At 53.2% G+C, this 23,361-nt stretch overlaps 2 protein-coding genes across 4 annotated transcripts in view; one reads left to right on the top strand and one right to left on the bottom strand.

Moving 5' to 3' along the window:
* Lsp1 (lymphocyte specific protein 1) overlaps window positions 1-18,699 on the top strand; it is a 35,332-nt gene extending 16,633 nt beyond the window's left edge. The window contains exons 2-11 of one of the 3 annotated variants that reach the window (XM_052195001.1): window positions 7,397-7,543; window positions 10,002-10,160; window positions 12,105-12,201; window positions 12,520-12,612; window positions 12,795-12,838; window positions 12,991-13,072; window positions 14,035-14,163; window positions 14,466-14,543; window positions 14,675-14,781; window positions 18,341-18,699. In XM_052195001.1, the coding sequence (XP_052050961.1) occupies window positions 7,397-7,543; window positions 10,002-10,160; window positions 12,105-12,201; window positions 12,520-12,612; window positions 12,795-12,838; window positions 12,991-13,072; window positions 14,035-14,163; window positions 14,466-14,543; window positions 14,675-14,764 (919 nt within the window). In that variant the 3' untranslated portion in view covers window positions 14,765-14,781; window positions 18,341-18,699. Of the gene's footprint in view, window positions 1-7,396; window positions 7,544-10,001; window positions 10,161-12,104; window positions 12,202-12,519; window positions 12,613-12,794; window positions 12,839-12,990; window positions 13,073-14,034; window positions 14,164-14,465; window positions 14,544-14,674; window positions 14,782-18,335 lie in introns of all 3 variants that reach the window. The other 2 variants (XM_052194991.1, XM_052195011.1) reach the window with 2 other exon arrangements.
* Window positions 15,945-17,258, bottom strand: Prr33 (proline rich 33). The gene has a single exon (XM_052194978.1). The coding sequence runs from the start codon at window positions 17,256-17,258 to the stop codon at window positions 15,945-15,947; it is 1,314 nt and encodes a 437-aa protein (XP_052050938.1).
* Window positions 18,700-23,361: the final 4,662 nt, after the last annotated feature.

The following is a 23,361-nucleotide window of genomic DNA, read 5'->3' as shown; positions in this document are numbered from 1 at the left end:
ACAAGGCAGTTCTGAGCAGCGGAGCTCAGGCACCAGGGAGGTCTCATGCTTGCTGTGCAGTTGGCCCCAGGCTGTGACAAGTCTGGTCAGTGACACGGAGGACACAGTGTGCAGAGCCAGTGAAGGGAGAAAGCAAGCTCAGGCCAGCGCAAGCCACCGTCATGACAAGATGTAACTGATGGGAGGTCTAGGCCCTGGTGTCCACCCCTAGACCTGAGGGTGACCTGGGACTGGTCAGATTGGGCCAGAGATGATTGAGTTAGGGGTCCTGAATGAGGAGGCTGCCAGCAATGGACTGACCAGGAAGCACATCATAAGAGGTAGGGTTCCCAAACCCAGGGGACGGGAGGGGCTTCTTTGTGGGACAACCAGTTTGGTTCTAGACCTCACACTGATGGCAGAACCTTGACCCAGTCTTTGGAGGAGGTGTGGGTGCACCATTCCTATGTTCTCAGCCTCAAGATCACAAAGAAAGGCTCGGCAGAACATAGCTATAGACTCCTCTGAAACAGCCATACCTTGAGTTGAGGCTGTGACTGTCTTGACACCTTTTCCAAATGCAGACTTGGTGGGGAGGGGCTGCTTGGGCAACTTAAGTTGTGTGGTAGACCGGTGTGGACTACACCTGACTCAGCCAGGCTCTTCCAAAGGGTCTTGTGGACCCTAGGTGGATTGATCTATTTCCCCCCACCCCCACCCCAAGAGTGGCTTTAAGGTACATCCCTTCTTTACCTCAGAGGAGAGACGGTGCCTGCCCCACCTGAGTGTGCATTGCTCCAGGAAGGAGTATACAGGTGGCAAGATACTAAGTGGGTAGCTCCAGACTGTGGGGTAAGGATAGATGGGAGACAAATACAAGACCCTCCCCCTTCCCATGTGACGTCTTCAGAGGCCAGAGAGCCACAAGATGGTTGTGGGCCTAGACCAAAGACATAGGGACAAGAGGATATGTCTCTGTTAAAGATGGGAATATGAGAACACTCTTGGGGAAAACCAGTTTTGGCACTGAACACCTTCCCCTCTCCAGATCCCCCAAACCATGGTCCCTTCTGGAGATGTCACCCTGATCACTCTGCAGCAGCCCCTCCCACCACCATGCCAGCAGGGCATCATGGGAAATGATACCTTGTATCTTCAGTATACTGTGTCAGTTGCATGTCTCTGCCCGCTGCCCTGTGTGAGAGAACTTGTGGCTCCTGATCTATACTAAAGGGTCAGGGCTGGCCTCTCAGTACCACAAAGATGCACTGGGTACTAGAACACTTACCATAGTTGGCTCCGGTTGTCAGGGAAATGCTTAAGAAAGGAAGGAAGGCAAATGCACCTGGTGTGGAGGGCAGTAGAGCATGTAGGAGATATCAAGGTGTTATTGAGCAGGAGCAGGTCACTAAGCCTTCAGAGCCAGGGGTGGTTCTGACTCCCCTTGCTGGTGGTAAGCCCCAGGTGCAGCCTCTGCTTCCCTACTCCTCAACAGCAAGAAAATAGAGGGCCAGCTCCACTCTGTTCCCCCCACCCCAGCTCTGTTCCCCGGCAAGGGATGCTGGCTGGGTGGGGTTTGGAGCCAGTGGTCAAGAGAAGTCAGGTGGGACAAAGGCAGAAGAAAAAGCCAAAAGCACGGCCTGACACTGTGGTTGACTGACAGGCAAATGGCCTTCTCTAAGAGTCCTTGGCCCTGAACTCCAGGCAGAGACCAGCTGGGAAGACTGCAGGTTTGGGGGTCCTGGGTAGCAGCAACTAGATGTCTTCCAACACCGTGTGCTGCCCCATAAGAAAAGGCAGAATTGGGGATGGAGAATAACCTGTGGGGACAGCACAGGTTATGATGGAGGCACATTGCCTTAGCTGTCACTGGGGAAGTAGGCAGTTCTAGGTCAATTCATGAAGATGGTCCCCATGAGCCCCGCCCACCCTGGAGCCTTTTCATTCGAAGGGTACCAAGAGTGGCAGACATCTGGCCCACCTACGATGAACAGCACCTCCATCCAGTGGGAAGGAGAGAGCTGGAATTCACAGCCTCTTTTGAGGCCCTGTGTGTGTGTGTGTGTGTGTGTGTGTGTGTGTGTTTGTGTAGGGGAGTTCCTTAGTTCCTTCATTCCTCCTTCCCTTGCAGAGCTGGGGTCCCACCTAACCCTTATTCTTGCTGGCCTGGGATGTGCACCCATAGACTCCCCCCAGCTCACCTCCCCACTGCCCTCCCACCTGCTAACCTGCTTTTCTTTTCCCCGGGGCAGGAAACATGTATGTTCATCCTGATTCTGCGGCTTCCTCCATGTTGTGTTTGTTTAACAGCAGTTAACTCCTCACTGACTGTGTTTACCCCTCACCGACCTTCTACCCTCGAGGCAGCCAAAGCTTCCTGGCTCTGCCTATCTCCTCTCCCTGCCCAGAACCTTCTATGATTCCCATAGCCCCTGCCAACCAATCTTAACTTTTTAATCTTCCTAAGGCCCGCCCCTTAGGCTTGGCTACCACAACCCTCCAGAGCGATCCCTTGCACAGATAACACTAACCAAGTCCCAAGAAAGTGGACTGATGGTGTGTCCTGAGGACAGGGCAGACGAGCACCCAGAGCAAAAGAGAGGGCTCAGTTCTTACAAATGGGAAGTCCAGATGCCACAGATATGCTTGGCTGTCCAGGATAGCTGTGACCACGGGCAGCAGCCTGAGATCTGAGCCACTGAGACTGAGCCCCCGGTATTAACTTGGGTGTTTTTTCCTCCTCTCCTGGATGCATATGCTGCACACAGTGACCTGGCCAGCACCCTTGGATGGGAAGGCCTGGGTACCAGGTAGCCAAATAACCCAGCCTTCCTTGTGCCATCTACCCCAGCTCCCCTTGGCTACCTCTGAACTACTCAGGCTATGGCTGCAGGACCCCTTTAGAGCTCTCCACCTCAAGATGGGGCTCTGGCAACCATGACCTAGTACTAACTGTCTCCAGCACTCTCATCCCATGCTGCAGATTCAGGCTCCATTCAGTGTCTCTCCCAGCCCAGGCACAGGTCTTGCTGCACATGTCATGGACACTGGGTTGTTCTGAAGGCCACTTCCCTGTCCTCCATTCCCAGCTTAGAAGAGTTGACTTCTCCCTCCTACTTATTTCTGGTCTGCATCTCACTCCTCTGTCCTTCCACTGCCAGCTTCTAAACAGAACCAGGGCTTCCCTCATGTGGGGTCTGCTCACTCCCAGAGGGGCCACGCTGAGGGCCATGGAGTCCCTCTGAGGTCTGCATATTTCCTGGACAGTTGACTTCATGTCACGTTCCTTCTCTCTGGCCTAAAGGTCCCATTCATCTTTCATAACTGTGGTCAAGACTGTGCCCCCTCCAATCAACTTTTTACAGTGTTTTTCTCGGCACTGGAGACAGGGTCTTGCCCAATTCAATACCCCCCCCCCCATACACTGACCCTGACAATAAGAAAAGAGTAACGCCACCATGTCCATGTTGTGTTAGAAAGACGGTAGAGAGAACACTGAACCAGAACCAGGTGTCCAGGGATGGGGACCAGGCTCCTTTCTCCTCATCTTAGCCTCAGGGAGGGAACCTGTACTCTCCTGCCTGCCTTACATAACCTCTCTCCTACTAACCAGGCTCTGTGCTCTGAGCCCACTCCACACACACAACTCCACGCCTCTTTCTGGGGGTGGGTAGCAATCCAGCATTTGTACACCCAAGCCCCTCTGTAGATTGTCCACAGGGAATGGGACCCCTAGATCCAATAAGGGTCCTGCAGCGAGCAGCTACAGGGACTGGTGCTCAGAAGTGTGAGACATGGGTGTGGACCAACAGCAATCCCTCAAGACTAACCCTGAATCCCCCTTCAGACGTCTGCCCCTATCCTTGGGAGCCTGCACCAGGAGGTTTTTTTTTCCTTTGCTCTGCCTCTTCTCCCAAAGGCTAAACTGCTTGCACATCAAGTGTACCCCTGATGAGCAGGGTTGTGACCTTGCGGAAGATACTCCCTGGTGGTCCTAGAGAGTCAAGTCAACCACTTCTGGTGTCTGCCACCAGGCTCCTCACTACTTCTGGTTCCCTGCTACTCAGGAGATGGTTATGGGAGGGGTCCCTGTTGGAGGCCTGAAGGATTTCACTCCCCAATCCTCTCTAGTGTTTCCCTGGGAATTGTAGAAACAGTGCAGGTTTGAACCTTTGGTTTCAAATTAGCTGGAGGGGGCAGTCACATGGGCAGCCTGCAGGGGGCAGAATTGCAACAGGGACTGAAGCCTGCCGACCTGGAATTATCCTTGGGAGAACAAAGAGGGTCGGTAACTGGGAAAACTGGACCCAGGATGGGCACTCCTGGCCTCTCAGCAGGATCTAGGCAGCGCGCGCGAGGGGGGCAGGGGTGCAGAGGGTGAAAAGGAACAAGACATTGAGCAGGGGTGCAGAAGGCAGGAGCGACTGACTGCCTAGAGTTAAAGAGCTCCATTCAGAGTGGGAGCTGGTGGGGGTCTGTACACCCTGGAGCACCTGGGTGGGGCCCCAGCCCGCCCCAGGCCCAGCTCCAACCCCAGCCCCAGCCTGCGGTAAGCCTTGTGACTGCGTGGGCAGGATGTGGGGGGACAGGGCCCCATTCCTCAGCCCCTAGGCTGAGCCCTGGGCCCCCGAGCCAGAACAGACTCAGGAAATGGTCTGATTGCGTTTGTACGGGAACGCCAAATCCCTTGCAGCTGCGCGGGGCCAGGGCCACGGGCGGGGCGGCCATCGCCAGAGTCTTGACAGCTCCGAAGGACGTGCCAAGGGGTCTGGGCCGCTGGCCGGGGGGCGCCTTTCCCAGGCCAGAGGCCCCCACCCCACCCACCCCAGGAGAGCCACCCCCTTCCAGTTCCCAGAACGGAGCCCAGCTGTGGAATAGTGACGGGGTGAGGTCATGGGGAGGGGGCGCATTACTCATTGCTTCAGGCAGGCGGGAGGGAAGAGGCAGGGGAAAGGGGCCCCAGGCCTCCTCAGCCTCAGAGCAGGGTCAGGAGCTGGGACAAGCTTCTTTCCAGCAAGGAACTGGAGGGGTGATGCTAGCAGACCCCTATCCTGTACCCCCACTGTATCCCCAAGACTTTGTCCAGGAAGGGCTAAATTAGGGTAACTTTGGAGGGGTGTGGGTCCCACAAAGGATGTTCTCAGAAAATACACTTTGGCCTCCTGCCAGTCCCAGGCTCAGGCCGGCACCACGTTGTCGGGGTGATGGTTAGCAAAACAGTAAATAGTGAGGCAGGGGCGGCCCCCTGAGGGAGCTTGGGAGGGGATGGGACCTGCTGTTTGTGATCCCCTGTTCCCTACCCTTGCCTGCACATGTTTGAGAGTGACCCTGTGTACTCATGTGTGAGCACGTGTATATGAGGGCCTGTGTGTGAGTGCCTATGTGGCCACACCAGCTGTGTACGTGTCCTGCACCCAGGTCAGGAGAGAGATCTGTGTTTGGGTCCCTGAACTCATTCCTGTACTCATTGCAAACCAAGCCCCCCACCCCAGCCCCTTTCCCCAGGCTTTGTGTGCTGGTGACAAGCTATGTGTGGTAGCTTGGGCTCTCTGCTCCAAGAGTGAAGTACCCCAAGGTACTTCCTGCACATAAAAATATTTGCAGGAAGGTTGCCCTTGTTAGAACCCTGGTCCCATTCAAAGTGAGACATTTCCCCCTACCCCAAGATATCCATACTCACAGAGCTGAACTCAGCTCTGTGCTCCAGTCTTAAAGTGCTTGCACACACAGACAAGAACTTTGCACATAGGCTCACATACATGTACCCTGCACGTGCATAGATTCAGATAGCAAGAACAAACTGACCCCAGGGTGTATCTCTTTATGATCTGCCTCTGAAGCAGGCAGAATGAGAGCTCTCTTCTCCCCACCCACCCTGCCCTGATATTTTGGGGGGGCTGCTGGTAAACGTGTATGCAAGGAGAGACTCACAGAGCTATAATTCACTAGGTGGAGAGGGGCCAAAAGCGGCCCCCACATTGATTGAGGCCGCGGAGGGAGCCAGGAGGCCCTCGGCATCTGCCTGTGATGGGAGCCAGGTGTAGGGAATTAAGGGGCTTTCTCAGGCTGGAAGTTGAAGGCCCTTCTGAGGCTGAGGCAGGCAGCTCGGCTTGGGGGTGCGAGGTAGGAGCGGGCGGGCAGCTTGCAGGGCTGGAGTCCCATGTGGCTGGTGGGGCGGGAGGTGGGGGATGAGGGAGGAGTGAACCTCATCCTGGAGCCTGCGGAGAGGCCTGGCTTTCGTCTGAGAGGCTTAGGGGAGACCTGGAGAGATTAGATCATGTACTGGCAGGGCTTCCTGGCCAGGGGACTGAGGCCCAGAGGGGAGCGGGATGTGGGGTCATCGGGCGGACACTGCCCGAGAAGCACAGAGACCCCAGAAAGGAGACAACTCTTAGCAGTTCAGGCACCTTGGGCCCGAGGCAGTAAGAACTATACAAATAAAGAACCCAGTCCCTCTCAGCTCCAGCTGGGTTTTTGGGGGGAGTGGGGTCAGGATAGTGGGCAGTGGTGAAGGCCTAAGGTATCTACTGGACACCAGAAACACAGGTTTGCTGTGTAGGGTCTCCAGATCCTCTGGGCCTAGCCAGCCTGATTCTTCTGACTGTCCCCCTGGCTTAGGGGAAAGGGATTCTAAGGGGCCTGAGTGTCAGCTTGTTCTAAGAACTGTAGGTATTGCTTGCCTCAGTTTTCCCTCCTTCAAAATAACACAGACTCCACAGAGAGCACTGGGGTGAGGGTGAGGTACTTTAATGTTCCTAAGTGCAATGTAAAGAGAAGAAGGGACAAAGAAAGACAAAGAAAGCCTGACCTGGTTGCTACTAGATGCAATCTCACACTTAGAAGCTGTGAGGTAGCTACCAACATGGCATTCTTGGGGGGAATGTTTCAGAAGGTTTCAGATGGGACCTTAGAGGTAGCTATTTGACTGGCAGCCATGGCCAAGACTCTCTCTGTCTCTCTCTGTGTGCCTCTGTCTGTCTCTGTCTGTCTGTCTCTGTCTCGTGTGTGTATGTGTGTGGGTGTGGGTGTGGGTGTGTGTCTTTCTTTTCTCCCTGTCACCTTTTCCAGAGCTCTCCTTGGTCTCCCACCTGGAATTCTGCTCTAACTTAGGAGGCAGCTGGCAGGACAGGACAGTTGGTCATCAGCCTCAACAGTGGTTCGCCTGAAGCCTATGTGAAGACAGGAAGAGTCCCGAGGGTCACCTGTATGTAGAGCCAGCCCTGGGATTTCCCCCTGGCCACAAGCACTTTTACAATTGCCTTTGCATAGCCTTTATCTTAGACTCAAACTGAGGCCTGCAAACTGGTCCAGGGGGCTTACCCTCACCAGCTGGCAACAGGGCTTGTCCATTGTCTGTCACTCACAGCATGACTATCTCGGTCACGTAGCGTGACTGTCTCTGTGTCTGCCCCTCCAGGCTCACAGCTCAGTGGAGAGAAGAAGATGAAGAAGAGGCTGCTCGTGAGCAACGTCAACGGGACCGAGAGAGGCAGCTGCAGGACCAGGACAAAGATGAAGAAAATGAAGGTGGCCCTTCCCTGGAACAACCAGGACAGCAGGCACTGTAAGCTGCTGGGACCTGGACCCCTATCTACTGCCACACAGGACTCGGGCAGAAACACATACTGGGGGGCAGGCTTGGCCTTGGAACCACAATGTAGGAATTAGAGGAAGGGACTGGCTTGTGGGACAAGTATCATTATAGTCTCCAGTAAACACCATCTGTGGGATGCTGACTAGCCAAAGGAAAGGGTCCACAAAATTATGTGAGGCCTCCCCCTCCCAGCCTCCAGGGGCCCTGACTCAGGCTCTGGACACCCTGAATGGCCCCAGCCCTGGCTTGGACTGGTGCTGACCCCAGCCATGAGGCCCCAGCTCCCGAGCCCCCCGCCCAAACTCCTGGCTGCCGGTGACTCACGGAGGCCACGTCCAAGTTGGCGGCCACGGGCCGGCTCGTTTCCTCCTCAGGCCCAGGAGGCCTCCGCGGCTGGGCTGGGCTGTTTTTCCAATAACCCTCCCCTTCCTTCTGGCCCTGTTTTGTTCCATTTTCTCGGAGTCAGCAGCTTTGGGCGGGGTAGGGTGCTGCTGGGGTCATGGCCTCTCAGCCAGGTCTTCAGTTACTGGGTCCTTGCTAGCCCCCAACTCCTTCTTACCCAGTAGCTCACCCTGTAGCCTGAGAAAGGCTGTGAGGACCAGCCCAAGGACCATAGAAGCCTCAAGGAACCCTAGATGGCTGGAGGAAAACACAGCTCTCTCTCGTGGAGGCCTAGACTGAAGGAAAAAGCAGAGTCCTGTTTTGGGAGAGCTGAGGATTGATGAGGGAAGCGCAGCCCTACCCTCAGGGAGCCCTAGACTGATGAGGGAGGCATAGTCTTGTGCTCAGGGAGCCCTAGACTGATGGGAGAGGCATAGCTTTGTACTCAGGGAGCCCTAGACTGATGGGAGAGGCATAGCCTTGTGCTCAGGGAGCCCTAGACTGATGGGAGAGGCATAGCCTTGTGCTCAGGGAGCCCTAGACTGATGGGAGAGGTATAACTTTGTACTCAGGGAGCCCTAGACTGATGGGAGAGGCATAACTTTGTACTCAGGGAGCCCTAGACTGATGGGAGAGGCATAACTTTGTACTCAGGGAGCCCTAGACTGATGGGAGAGGCATAACTTTGTACTCAGGGAGCCCTAGACTGATGGGAGAGGCATAACTTTATATTCAGGGAGTCCAAGACTGATGAGAGAGGCATAACTTTGTACTCAGGGAGCCCTAGACTGATGGGAGAGGCATAACTTTGTACTCAGGGAGCCCTAGACTGATGGGAGAGGCATAGCCTTGTGCTCAGGGAGCCCTAGACTGATGGGAGAGGCATAAATTTGTACTCAGGGAGCCCTAGACTGATGGGAGAGGCATAGCCTTGTGCTCAGAGAGCCCTAGACTGATGGGAGAGGCATAACTTTGTACTCAGGGAGCCCTAGACTGATGGGAGAGGCATAACTTTGTACTCAGGGAGCCCTAGACTGATGGGAGAGGCATAACTTTGTACTCAGGGAGCCTAGACTGATGAGAGAGGCATAACTTTGTACTCAGGGAGTCCTAGACTGATGGGAGAGGCATAACTTTGTACTCAGGGAGCCCTAGACTGATGGGAGAGGCATAGCCTTGTGCTCAGGGAGCCCTAGACTGATGGGAGAGGCATAACTTTGTACTCAGGGAGTCCCAGTGTGAAAGAAAAGACAAAGCTATACTCTTGGAGAGACCAAGACTGATGGGAGAAATATCTGTGCCTTCAGGGAGCCCTAGACTGATGAGGAATGCATATCCCCGCTCTCAGAGAGCCTTCCATCAAAGGAGAAGGCATAGCTGTGCTCTCAAGGAGTGCTAGGCTAATAAAGGAGGCATAACCTGGTCCTCAGAGAGCCTTGAATTGATGGTGGAGCCATAGTCCTGCCCTTAGGGAGTCCTAGACTGATGGTAGAGCTATAGCTCTATCCTCAGGGAGCCCTAGACTGATGGTGAAGCCATAGCTGAGTCCTTGGGGAGCACTAGACTGAAGGTGGAGCCACAGCCCTGCCCTTGTGGAATCTAGACTGATGGTAGAGTCATAGTCCTGCCCTCAGGGAGTCCTAGACTGGTGCTGAAGCCATATTCGTATCCTTGGGAAGCCCTAGACTGATAGTGGAACCAAAGCTGTCTCCTCAGGGAGCCCTAGACTGATGGTGGAGCCACAGCCCTGCCCTCGTGGAACGCTAGACTGATGGTAGAGCCATAGTCCTGCCCTCAGGGAGCCATAGATGAATGAGGAAAACAAGCACAAGTCTGTTCTCAGGAAGCTATAGACTGCTAGGCAATGCACAGCTCTGACTTGAGTGATTTCAGACCACAAGGAGACAAACTCAGCCATGGAGAGCCACCTCTGAAGCAGATGGTCACTCTCCCACTGGAAGTCAGGGTTGAAGGGAAGAGACAAGGGAAGGAACATAGGCTGTAGCATGACCATCATCCCTAACCCTCTCTTTCACTGCCTCTTCAGCCTCAGCCTCAAGTCCTCTGAACTGGATGAAGATGAGGGTTTCGGTGACTGGTCCCAAAAGCCAGAGCCACGGCAGCAGTTCTGGGTGAATGAGGGGACCGCAGAGGGGACTGAGCCTTCTCAAAGCGAGAGTCCAGAGGAGGAACAAACAGAGGAGAGGCAAGTGTGGCCCAAGGCACTGGATCTCTCTGACTCCAGCCTGGGCCTGGGCAATTCTTTCTGCCTACTCTTTCCCTAAAAAGAAAACCCGAATTGCTCAAAGAGTAAGAAGAGGGTTAGGAGGTAGGAAGAAAGGGAGATAGAGGACAGGATGTCCAGCGAGGGGGCTACAGGGAGAGAGTAATGGGGATATTGCATTCCTGGGCTCCCCAGGGCTGGGGGGCCCCATCCTGACTAGCTGCAGCCAACTGGGGGAGCTGCCACATCAGCACACAGCTGCAGCCCACTTACGTAATGTACAGCCCACGCCCGCCAGCCCTCCCCAGGCTGGCTGAACTCCATTCCCACGAAGGAGAGCAGGTACTTCCAGATGTGAGCATGTGAGGCGGCCCAGGGGACACGTTTTCCAGATGTGTGGACGTGTGTGCCTGTCTAAATCAGGATGAACGGAGGCCCAGAGCCCCCTTGGGTCTGGAGATGAGGGACTGCTGATGAAGTCTCACCTTGCCTTCCCACACTGTTCAGGGCCAGGTGTGAGGATAAATCTGCCTTTTCCATCAGGCCCAGGGTCTCCAGCCCTGTTAGGGAGCCCCAGAATTGGAGGCCAGGGCCCTATTGCCTTGAGTGGGTCAGAGCCAAAGGCTGAGCTGTCTTCCCTCAGCAATTACCCCACTCCTAGCCCCTCAGAGGCCCCTGGGCCAGCAGGAGCAACTGCTGAACTCTTTCTCATTTAATGAACTTCAGTTTCAACTCACAATCATCCTTTGCACTCCAAAATCCTTGTCTTTTCCTGGGACCCTGATTCTGAGCCTACCCACTGCCAGCTATCCTGGGTCTGCCCATCACCAGCCTCGATTTCCCTTTATCTGCCTGTGTGCTTTCTGCTCTTTCTGGGGTTCCAGGCAGGCAGCTACAGCCCGGCCCTTAGCTCACTCCTTTCTCCTGCTTAACGGCAGGGGGCACTTTAGATCTTCCAGCAGAACTCTGGCGCTCCAGCCTCCGCCCTACCCTCAAACCCGCCTGACTGCCTGGCCCGCCAGCTTTTGAATGGCCCCTCTGTGTGGCTGCTGCTGGCTCCGACCCCAGCCCACCTTGGGCGGTGGGTTTGGGTTTTGGCTGGCATATTCACCAAGGGGCCTGACATCATGGAAAATACAAGAATTTACTATCTTCTCCTCCAGGTTCAGAGCCGCTCAAATGCAGAGTCACGCCCGGCTGCCCACTGGCTAGCTGCCCCTCCCCAAGGCCCCTCGCCTCAGTAATGCAGTCCCTTCCCTGGAGCGTTTTTTTGCTGACCCAGCACCCCCAAACACTCTGGGCCTGGGCCCCCAATGGCCTCTCCTCAATGCTATGTTCTGCTGACCTATTTTGCCCATATATGGATAGAGCAAAAGCCCCAGAAGCTGGCCTTGCTCAGATAGAGAGCTATAGGAGGCATTCAGCGTTAGTACTTGGGTGGCCCTATACAGTGAGTAGCTAGTGTCTTCAAAGGGGCCTTGTAGGACCTCTCAGCACAGAGACTGTAGAAGAGACAGTGCTGGCTTTGAACAAAGCCCTATACATCCTTTCACAAAGTGCTGTGGCCAGACCTGTGAGATGCTTAGTGTTTGCTGAGCCTAACACCCTGAGTTTGATGCCCAGGACCTACATGGAAGGAGAACACTAACTCCCTCAGTTGTCTTCTGACATACCCCTGTCTCTCTGTAAATAAATATTGAGAGAGAAAGAGAGAGAGAGAGAGAGAGAGAGAGAGAGAGAGAGAGAGAGAGAGAGAGAGCGAGAGAGCAATTTTTTTAAGTCACTGTGAGCCCCGCATACGAACTCATTAGACTGCCTCCATTTTACAGATGACACACCAGATACTTGGAACTGTAAATATCCTAGAACCAAGCCCCCCCCCCCCAAAAAAAATGAACCTCCACAATTGTCCCTTTTCTCTCATAGTTCTCATCAGGCCAAAGTCCAGTTGGAGGAGTCAGACCTGAGGTACAGAGAGTCCAACACAGAGGATGCTGTTGAGAGTTCTGGGGAGGCTGAAAAGGTGAGAGATTCCTCAGAGGCTGGGGCTGTGATACTCCATGTGTCCTGTGGTCTCATAAACTGGCCTAGAAGAGACATCACCCCCAACCCTATACTTGAGTCCTTCCAGGACATATTTTGGAGGACGGTAAGGCTGGTGACCCTCTGGGCAAGTTCCTCCTCCATGACCAAGAGACTCTTCCCTGCAGTCAGGGATTCCAGAGGTATAGCATGTCAGGGCCAGACCAGGCCTGAGGCTCCAGAAGGGGAAGACCTCTGCTCTGACAGGCCCTGGGTGCAGGGAGGGGTCATCTAAGCTGCCTGTGTTTCTTATCCTTAGCATCTGATAAGTCATCGGGCCAGGACCCCCAGCCCTTTGGCCTCAGAAGACACTCTTGAGCTGAGTTCACCTCCCCTGAGCCCCACCACCAAAGTAGGTGAAGTCTGAGCACCCCCTTTGTTGCTATTCCTGTCTTTTCATGTTCTCACCTCAAGCTGTACTAGTAAACCTCTGTGATATGGAAGTGGGTTTGGGTAATGGGTAGACTCACTAGGGGATAGAACATGGGCCTGATGTTGCTATCCATGACCCACACCTTTCTGCATACTCCACAGCTGGCTGACAGGACAGAGTCCCTGAACCGCTCCATTAAAAAGAGGTGTGTCTACCTGTTCTCTGGCATTCTCAAAGACAGGGTGGGGGAGTGACTGTTGGTGAAGATCAGGGGATGTATTGCCCTGGGAGGGGCTTTGGGTGGTCTGGGAGGACTTTGGAAGGTAAAATAAGGCTTATCCTTTCTTCTACCCCTAGCAACAGTGTGAAGAAGTCTCAACCAACCTTACCCATTTCCACGATCGATGAGCGCCTGCAGCAGTACACCCAGGCCACTGAGGTGAAGTATACTCAGATCTCTGAGGCCAAACCTTCTCTTTAATATGCCATCACGCATCCACCTACGCAACTCTCTCCATCCCATCATATCCCCCATCTATCCAACCAATGTCCTTTCATCAATTCAGACTGCCTCTTCCATAAACCCTACATCACAACAGGCATGCCTCTGTCCTGTTGTGCATTCCGCCAGTGCCCTCCCATTATACAGCATACTCCATCTAACAAAGCCCACTCACTTAAACAACATCCCTCCATCTAACCTATACTCCTCCATCAGCACTGTTCTTTGTTAGATACCTTTCCACCTAACCAACTTCCTCTGTCCAATCAGTATCTCTGTCTAACTAATATCCCTCCACCCAATCAGTGTCTCTCTACTCAACCACCATTCCTCCACTCAAGCACTGTTCCTCCATTCAGGCAACATTCTTTTTTTTTTTTTTAAGCATTTTTAAAAAAGATTTATTTATTTATTATGTGTAAGTACACTGTAGCTGTCTTCAGACACACCAGAAGAGGGCATCAGATTTCATTATGGATGGTTGTGAGCCACCATGTGGTTGCTGGGATTTGAACTCAGGACCTCTGGAAGAGCAGTCAGTGCTCTTAACCACTGAGCCATCTCTCTAGCCCTACAACATTCTTCCATATGCTCTTTCTCTATTCCATTGTGAGTCCTCCATCAAGCCTACATCCTTCTATTCAACCAACACCCTTTCTTCAGTTATTCCTCCATCACAGCAAATAACTTCTTCATCTAACTCACATACCCCATCCAACTAATGCTCCTCCAGCCCCAAGACATGGATGTAGCATGAGGCAAAGCTGGGATAGCTCACAGGGTGCCAAATAAAGGATAGGACATCTGTCCTGAATCCCTGCCTCCAGCAAATGCAAAGATGAACGAGGGCTGCTGATGTCTACCATGGTGATTGTCTTGGGGCTCTGTCTCCTCTACAGTCTGCTGGCCGAACTCCCAAGCTGTCCCGCCAGCCCTCCATAGAGCTGCCCAGCATGGCCGTAGCCAGTACCAAGACTCGTTGGGAGACAGGAGAGGTGCAGTCTGCTTCTAAGACACCTTCCTGCCAGGTAGGAGTCCTCCTGAGGCAGGCTGAACTGAAAAAACTGAGAATGGGAAGTTGGCCATCATGGGGGCTGGGGGGTGTTCTTTAGAAAAGCTAACCTGGGTTAACCAAAGTGGAGTGTGGATGGACAGGCTTCAGGGCTCAAGGAAAAGTCCATGCTGTCCCGATAAACATGCAGTATGACTCTCCCTCCCTGCCAAAAGTGAGGTGGGTAGGTCCTCCACCTTCCAACCAGGAAACACCAGGCAGAAGAAAAGGTCCCATGATGAGTATCTGTCCTGTGATAGACCCTGTGTCTGCCCCCAGGATATAGTAGCTGGCGACATGAGCAAGAAAAGTCTGTGGGAGCAGAAAGGAGGCTCCAAGATCTCATCCACCATCAAGGTAGGTAGGGCTCTATGTGATAAGCACAGACTGATAGTAATCAAAGATGGCCGCTGCTGCCATCCCCAAAGACTTCCCAGAGTTGGTCTTTCCTTCCATAGCTTCTCTTGACACTTAGTCTCACCTAACAGAGCACCCCATCTGGAAAGCGGTACAAGTTCGTGGCCACTGGACATGGGAAGTATGAGAAAGTGCTCGTGGATGAGGGCTCAGCACCATAGACCATGTATGCATCCTGGTGAGTCCAAGGACCAGAGAATGACATGGGTCTTCCTGAGGACATGGGTGGGCCCTAGCTCAGATCTTGAAGGCTAAAGACCTGGCCTTAGAGTTGCCATATCTTCTGTCTGGCTACTAGTTGTCTTTGGCTCTCTGAAGCCTAGAACTTAGTCCCTTTAAGTAGGGTTGGGTTGGCCCAGTACTGTCCATAGAAGACTCAAAACTCCATTTAAGAACTTCTACTCTATTCAGTAGGGTTCATCATCATGTGAACCAGCACTGGAGAAGGTGGGTGTGGCACAGCCTCTAATAGGGTGGGTTATCATATCCGGTAAAGGAGCTGAGACCTCGCCCTAGCCCCTCCACCCAACTGAAGGCCACTGAGACCTCTGCGGCTTTCCCCATTTCATTTAAGAAGACAAGGTGATGCCCATGTAGTATACATCCATTTATTAAGTGGCTCCATCCACAACCGTGATACCCATCACATCCCAGGTGGGGCTGCCAGCTCGATCCTCACTGAATCTTGTTATGGTGGCTATAATGGGCTACTCCTGGAGCCTCTGAATCCCTCCTCTCACAGCTGATGAGAGTCTGGGAGATCTCAGGGACTTCTCTAATGCCTGACTCCTGCCTCTTTGTAACCCTCTAGCTCAACCTACCTTTGCCCAACTGTTGAAACTTGGCTGTGATTTTTCACTACACCATGCATTCAGTGCAGTCTTACCCAGTAAGCCCTTGCTGTCAGGAAATCAGAAGGGATACACAGGGAATGACAGAAAATCCTTCCTCCATTTCCCAGTCCTATGTGCCTCTGAATACTCCTCATCCAAGCCCTCTTGCACCGGGACTAGACCACCCCCCCCCATAGACCCTAGACCTGAAGTCAGGCTCCCACCATGCATAAACATTCTCCAATGCACATTCTCCACAACCCCCAACCACCTCCAGCCACATGCTCCCAGATTCATTCACTTCTGTCACTTGCCATATCTCTTCCCACCAACTGCTCTGTGCCTGTCCAATAAGCTCCTCTTAGCAGCTAGCACCCAGCTGCCATGGTCACACAGCCTGCTGACCCATCCTGTTCACTTGGGAGGGTTAAAGCTCTTCTCTGTATGCTCAGCCTCAGCCAGTCTCTGTCCGCCGCAGTCCAGAGTCCCAGAGGCCAACCTGGCTTCATCACTGGAGCCTCCAACCTGCTGCTGTCCGGTTGAAATTCTTGGGCTGGGAATTCAGCTCCAGAATGGGGCGGAAGGGAGGAGGGGGCCGGACCACCTCCTGTAGCTTCCGGGCATTGAAACGAGGTTGGCACAGAAAAGGCAGGCGGCTAAGGCAGGCCAGAGGGTGGCCCCTATTTCCAGGCCCCACAGGGTGGTCTCTATGGGTCTCAGTCAGTGACATTCGGTACAGCACTGCATCCCACATCCTGGAGGCTCGGGAGGCAGGGGGCCGTGGGCCCACAGGGGCTGGCACCTCTAGATGTGTTGGCTCCAGGTTTGACTCCAGCTCTGGAAATGCAGGCTCCTTGGCCTCCTCCATCAGCTGCTTCTTTAGCCGTGTCCAGCCACTAAGGGAGGGCTTAGGTGCAACTTTGGGAGCGGGGTGGGGGTCTGAGGCTCCTGAGGCTCCAGGCAGGCTAGAGACATGCTTGGGCTCTGTGGCAGGCCTGGCTGTGGGCAGCTCCTCGAGATGTTCTGCGGCAGGAGCTGCTGAAGCTGGTTTATTTGGTGACGGTCCAGGTGAGCGGTATGTAGGGGCTATGGGCACCACCACCCTAGCACCACTCTCTCTGTTCATTGAGGCCTGAAAGCTAGATGGTGGCCTTGTTATGGGGGACTCCTTGGGCCCAGGACTGACTGCCTGTACCCCAGCGGGCAGTGGACGAATATGAGCCACTGGGATAAGAGGCTGGGTGTTAGAAGGACACAGGCTTTTATCTTCATCCAGGGCCATTCTGGGGGACTCAGAAGTCCCAATATGTGAGGATGGTGACAGCCGGATATGCACTTGAGTGATGTGGGTACCACCTGCTGTAGGAGCAGATACATGGGCAAAGCCACTGCGGGGGCAGGCAGTTTCTGGGGCTGGACCTTCAAGACTAGGCGGTGCCTTGAAGTGAGTGGCCAAAGACCTTTGCTGGGGTAGGCTGAAAGAGAAAGTGGATTTCTGCAGGGGTGATGACACGTGATGAATAATGGGGGTATGTGGGGAGCGGGGTAAAGGGGCCACTGTGTGAGGGGCTTCAGCAGGACATTGGACCGTGGTCTCCAGGTCATGACTGGCCTCACTCACAGGAGACAGGGAGGTACGGAAGGCCCCAGGTGGGGTGGGGATCGTGCCCACCGTCTTCTTCCGAGCAGCCTTTCTCAGTAGCTTCTGAAGTCTCTGGTTGTCCTTTCCTGGTTTAGGCAGCAAGGGTGGTGGGGGCCCAGGGGAGGGCTCAGGTCTTGGGCCACCTGCTGCCGGGGGTATCGACACAACCGAAATGAGCATCCCTGGTCTGGGGTAGAGGGGAGAAACAGTGGTCAGACTGCCTTCCATCCCCTGCCCACAGGAGAGGCTGGGTGTCGTCCTACCGTATGAGGACGTGGGAGAATATACAGACTCAGCTGCTAGAAGCCTCACTTCCCAAGCTCCCCAAATCTGCATTAGTTACTGTGGGTGGCTTCACCACACCTTGGTGTGGAGGTGATCTTACGGTGACTCCAAGGCTCTGTCTTCCAAGAAGGCCCAATACAAAGCTGGTCCACCTTTTGAGTGCCAGCTTGACCCCAGACTTAGAGTAGTGCAGGATGGGAACAGAGACCTACTGATGAACTTCAAGCAAACTGCTCGTGCCTGGCCAGCTGCCGGACAGTGGTGGAGAGCAGGCAGCCTGCAGACACGTGAGGGGCGTCATGCTGTCGCCAGCCTGACCACAGGCGGGTCCGTGTGCTTTGAGACAGTGGTGAGGGGTGGCAGCCAAAAGGCTCAGGAAAGCTGAGGCTGTATTCTTAGAGGTAGATTGGCCAGAAGACGGGAGCAGTTTTCGCTGATCTATACTAAATGGGATATCCTTATAGTCCTCCTGCTGAGGGTGGTCCTGGCCAAGCCGCCTATCTTGGTTTCTGGGCACCACGTGTTTGCAAGGACGTTGACAAATGGCATCTGGGCCAAGCTGGAGGCCATCTGGTTCGGGGTGGAAGGAGGCCTTTGGCTGTTACAGTAGGGGCTGCCCCTGCTGAAGCAGGAGCAAACACTGGAAGGGGGCTGGAGGGGGTCTTCCCACACTTGTTCCCAACTTCTGAGCTACCTCTAGGGTACTTGGGAATTGGGGCAACCCTGGCTTCTATTCCAGAAGACTGCCTCAGTAGGTAGTCAGTAGTCCCTCCTAAGCCAGCCCAGGCCCAGAATACTTAGTTCACCCTGACAGCAGGCCTCCCAAGTGTAAGCAGGAGCTTTCCCCAGATAATAAGAATGGGTATAGTAGGGTTTAATGGCCACTAGAAAGGTATGGTTGTGGAGGGGGCAGGCTATGCCTCTTCCTCAACTCTAGCCTAATGGTCTCCATACCCTTGCCTATGTTCCCAGGATAGATTACAGCCAGATGCCACTCTCAGCCCTGACCAAGAATTGCTTCCTGTTGCCAGTCTGGCCTGCCCTCGTGCCTCCATCAACCCAGCTGCCGCTTGCCTCTCCTTTTGCTCCTGGACCCTCCATCTTCTATGCCCTCTCATCCTTTGACCAACCCTCCAACTCTGCTTCTCACCATCACCTAAAAGGACCAGCCCCTACAGTTGCCAAGAGCTCCCAAGGAAGGAAGGAGAAGAGAAGGCAAGCATCCCAACCAGATCCAGGGGGTAACTGTCCCCATGTGGAATACTCAGGACTCCTGAGTCCTGCCCTGTTTGCGGATCCCTCTTTTTGTGTAATAAAGTACATTCAGTGTCCCATATGCATTTGGATCTCCTATGCTCACTAACAGGGAACATGGTGATCAAAACAGAAAGGGTCACATCTGTTGGCCACTTGAGACTTGATCAGCTCTGTGGGCAACCACTCTGTCTCGTCTTTGGGCCTTGCAGTGTGTTATGCTACAGGATCTGAGGTATGAGGTGACCCAAGCTGAGGTATCAATAATGGATGTGGCCTACTCCTCTTCCAGAACATGACACTTTGGTGACACTTCCTTGCTTGGACCAAAATAAACCTCATAGCACCTGAACAAGGGCACTTCAGTCTGTTCCTGGTAGTGTCCACTAAGGACAAGTGCTGCCACTGACATTTCCTATCTCAGTACCCAGAGTACTCTCTGGAGGTGTGATGATGAATAGATGGATGGAAGAATTGTTGGATGAATGGGAAATTAGGTGAATGTGTAGCTAATGGATGGATGGATAGGCAGATAGGTAAGTAGATAGATGAGAAGACAGGGGTGGAAGGATGAATGATTGATGAGTTATTAGGTAGGTGATGGGTGGGTAGATGCATGAACGATGGATGATAGATGGATAGACAGGTGGGTACTAGGATAGATGGATGAGTGGGTAGGCTCATGGATGGGTGAATGGATTGATGAACAGATGGATAAATGGACAGATAAATGAGTGGGTGAGTGAGCATGTAGATGGAAGGACAGATAATTGATGGGTAGTAAGAGGGATAAACAGATACATGAGTATCTGGATGGGTGGATGGGGAAATGGATGGATGGAGAAGTGAATTGATAATGGGTGGGTAAATAGTGGCAAATGGATGGGTAAATAGATGATGGGCGAGTGGGTTGTATGGGTTGATGGGTAAGTAGTTGAGTAGGAAGATGAAATGGATAGATGGATGGACGGATAGATGGGTGTATATGTGTGTATATGTATATACATATATATATTGAAAGGAGAGAAGAAAGGAAGGAAAATAGTGGATATGAGAGCTAATATGGGAGGATGAGCAAGTGTATAAAGGCTGAACAAGTGAGTGAATGGCAGTTGGATGCTGGGATGTCCTTCTCAGGGGTACCCTCCCTTTACCAGGACTACCCCTAGGCCTGACTAAACCCTGTTGTCTCTAGAATCTGGAGCTTTTTGACTAACAGTGGTCTAACATTGACTGTGACATCCTCCTAGACACACAGAATCTTGACTTTTTGGAAGCTTCAAACCCCACTGGTAGGAACACACAGCTCCGCTCTGGAAGATTAAAGCTCAGCAGATACAGTAGCTGAAGCAGACAGGTAGATGGCCTATCCCTCCTGCTCACAGATCACCATGATAGAGCCCTACTCTGCTCAACCAGGAGCTTCTCTCTGGACAAAGGACACTCCCTGCCCTTCCTACTCATATGGGGTGGTGACCAAGAGCAGCAGGAAGAAGCTGCTTCAAGGTCCATCACAGGACTGGGAACTAGACTCTAACATAGGGCCAAAATGGGCATGCCAAGTGACAGAAGGCAAAGTGTTTATTGCACCATGCTCCCCTGACTTTGGCCTCAAGAGGAGAGTGCAAGGCGTGCAACTTACTAAATCTTACTTGGGCCTCAGATGTATAGTTTATCTTCTGCTATAACACTGCCCACCCTGCCCAGGACACCAGGACACTGCCTTTCCATCTTCCTGCCAGCCTCTTGAAAGGCCCAATAGCTGCTGCTGCTTTCTCCAAGCCCTGCTTAAAGACCTGCTTCACTTTAGGATTCACAAAGTGCCCTAATAGCTGTAGAGCCAATCAGTGTGTTTTTAGAACTAGGAGGCACTGTCATGCATGCGGACAGCTGCTGCCCAGATCACAGTGGCTGAGTCCCAAGTGCCATGTCAGCCAATCCTATCCTGGGCTTGGCAGAGCCAACCACAGTGGGTCAAGTAGGGGCACTGGGTGAGGCTCAGGGTGTAGGGGCTCTTCCATTCCCAGTCTGCTCAGCACCCAGATTGAGTGGTCTCTGAAAACCCCACTATTCTGGGAGTCATCCGTACAGGCCACTGGAGTAAAGACACTTGAAGGACAGGCTCTTCTCAACCTCCTCTGTCCTCCAAGCTTGGTCAAAGTCAGATGTTCACCAGCTTTAAGGGATCTCCCACAACTACTCTGCAAAATCACTGCCTCTCAGTCTCTTGGATAGAAATCCATACCCCATCTAACAGACTTTGTCCCCCACCTCCACCAGGGTCTCTAGTCCTCTCTCAGGTTCCCAGGGAGTCTTTTGTCCTGTCTCTTCTCCCCACCAAGCCCCAGCCAGACCAAGTAAGACCTTTTGTGTATTACCTTGCATGTGTTACCTGCTCAAGTCTTTGGTGGCCGGCAGCAGTTGGTCCAGCAATGCCCACTCTATGCTGTCCTGCTGTACCTTGGGCCTGATTCCCTGAGGAGGAGATGACTGTTACTCAAAATAAGACCTGCCTAGTCTCTCTGACCTCACTGTAAGCATATGCCAAAGGCTTCTGAAGTGGGCAGCCACCCTCCCCTGCTGGCCATGAGCAGCCACTACAGAGATGGGAGCATACCCACCTATAGACCTCTAAGGATCCCCCACTCCTCTGAGACAAGAGCTTCTGGATTCAGGGGTTCAACAACCATAGACTGAACCAAATCCCCCATGTCTGTTCTCTTTGTTCTTCAGCTGAGTGATGTGCTTGGTCTCAGTAGAGTAGAGCCAGATGAGAAGGGCGCTGGCCACAGAAGAGATTTAGAATCCCTTTGGCACTAGTGTGGAGCTTCATAAACTCTACATGACCCTCAAGGCCAGATTGAGCTGGGCATCCACAATATTTAGAGCTTACTGAACCCTATCTATCCAATGGCATGGATGGGTATGGAGGGACGCATAGGCTCTGACCAGGAAGGTTAAGGTGGCCCAGAAACTCCAGGGGCCTCTAAGGGGCAGTGCTTAGAGCTGAGGAGAGCAGGAGAGAAGCTCTGTTCTATGAGCCAGGAGACTAGAAGACTGTCCCCACTCTGCTTTTGATCACAAGCTGGATCTTGTATGTCTCTGGCATTCCATGGCCCTATCTCTAACATGTAGGAAGTGGGTGGTGGGTCAATCCAAACCTTCCAGAAACTCTTAAGATTCAAATGAGCCTGGGATATTATGGGCCTCCTGCTGCTCATCCTGACATCTGGAACCTTAGGATGCAAAAGGACCAGAGCCCTGTCTGTGTTCCCTAGAGTTCACCTACCATTACTTTACGCCTCACATTTTCCCTAAACTGAACAGATTTCACAGACCCCATGTGCTATGCCCAAGCCATGGGGTCTGGGGGTGGTGGTTGAAAGAGTGAATAGCAAATGCTGGGTTGGTCTCTTGCTACCTGATGCTTCAGTTTCCCTAGAGGCTATCCAGGCACACAAGGCCCAGGAGAGGTGTCCATGGTTGGATGGTGCCCCCTGGAGTCTTGAGGAAAAAAAGGCCAGGCACATGGCCAGGTCTGCTCAGCAGGGTCCATGTCCCTGGACAGAGATATGACCTCCAGGTGCACTACTTAGTATGGAGCCCCCAGATCAATAACTGGCCCAAACATTTCTCAGCTTTCTCCAGTCACTGAAGAAGATGGACAACCACAGGCAAGGTTTAGGTCATCATTTCTCCTGTCTTTTCATGCGATGTGTTCCAGTGATGTCCATTTGAAAAATAGGCCTGGCCTCTAAGGGGCTGTGTGTGACGTGGGCTAGGGACCCAGGGTTCTTCATTTGGTGGGTATCTTGAGCTGTCTCTATGAGAAGTAGGGCAGAGCTGCAGGGGGTACCGCATTGAGTTAGACACCTATCTTGAACAAAGTACCCACTCCTACAGGCCACCTTAGTCAGAGGAATAGGGGACTAAAGAACTCAAAACCCAGGCTCGGATGCCCCTTCCCCAACAGCCTGACTCAAGAATAGCCTTAGTCTAGACCCAATCCTTTCCTCCTCTCTCCCTCAGCCCATCAAGCATGTGCCCATTGCTGAGGGGGAGGGTAGGTAAAAATAGCAGCTGACACCTTTCTGGAACAGTTGGGGACCTTGCCTCCTCCTCTAGGCATGTCTCCTCCATCCTTGCCTCCTTGGGCCTCCTCCTCTGGGGCATTCCTATACTTGGTCAGGGGCCTGCTTGGGCACACCCTCCCCCTTCCCATGCCCCATGCCCCAACCACCCATCTGCTGGCCAATGGGCTGCCAGAGAAGATCAGATGTCACTATAACATGAAGGAGTGAGGCTGTTGGACGGTGCCTGCTGCTGGATCTGTTCACAAGGAGCCCCCGGCTTTTCTCGGACTCAACTGCAGGTGGGTATGGATGTGGACAGCCTGCCTAGGAGTGGGTGACTGTGTCTGGGCTTGGCTGCCTAACATCTAAGGGGGATTCAATGGGTCCTATGCCTCTTGCTGGGTTCTATATTAGTGACTAGAAGCATGGCAGCTGAGCCTTGGGATAACATAAGACCTGGCTCTAAACCAGAATAGAAAGGCACGGGAAGCAGGAAGTAGTGGGGATCCTGGATGACTCAGGACTAAGGACCCCTCCTAAGGTAGGATCTAGAAGGGCAGAGGGTGAGATAAAGATCGAGTGAGTCAGGCGACATTGTCCAGAACTCTGAGGGCTCCCTGCAGCTGCCTGCCCGGCAGCTAGCTGGAGCCCCTCTGAGACTCTGAAAGAAT

The sequence above is a fragment of the Apodemus sylvaticus genome, chromosome 1 (genome assembly GCF_947179515.1).
Source record: "Apodemus sylvaticus chromosome 1, mApoSyl1.1, whole genome shotgun sequence".
Taxonomy (NCBI): Eukaryota; Metazoa; Chordata; class Mammalia; order Rodentia; family Muridae; genus Apodemus; species Apodemus sylvaticus.
The sequence above is the reverse complement of the archived record's forward strand: the minus strand, read 5'-3'. Positions and strand labels throughout refer to the sequence as shown.

Bases quoted from the DNA above. Each gene is read 5' to 3' on its own strand.
- Prr33 (XM_052194978.1), bottom strand. From the start codon at position 17,258: ATGCTCATTTCGGTTGTGTCGATACCCCCGGCAGCAGGTGGCCCAAGA.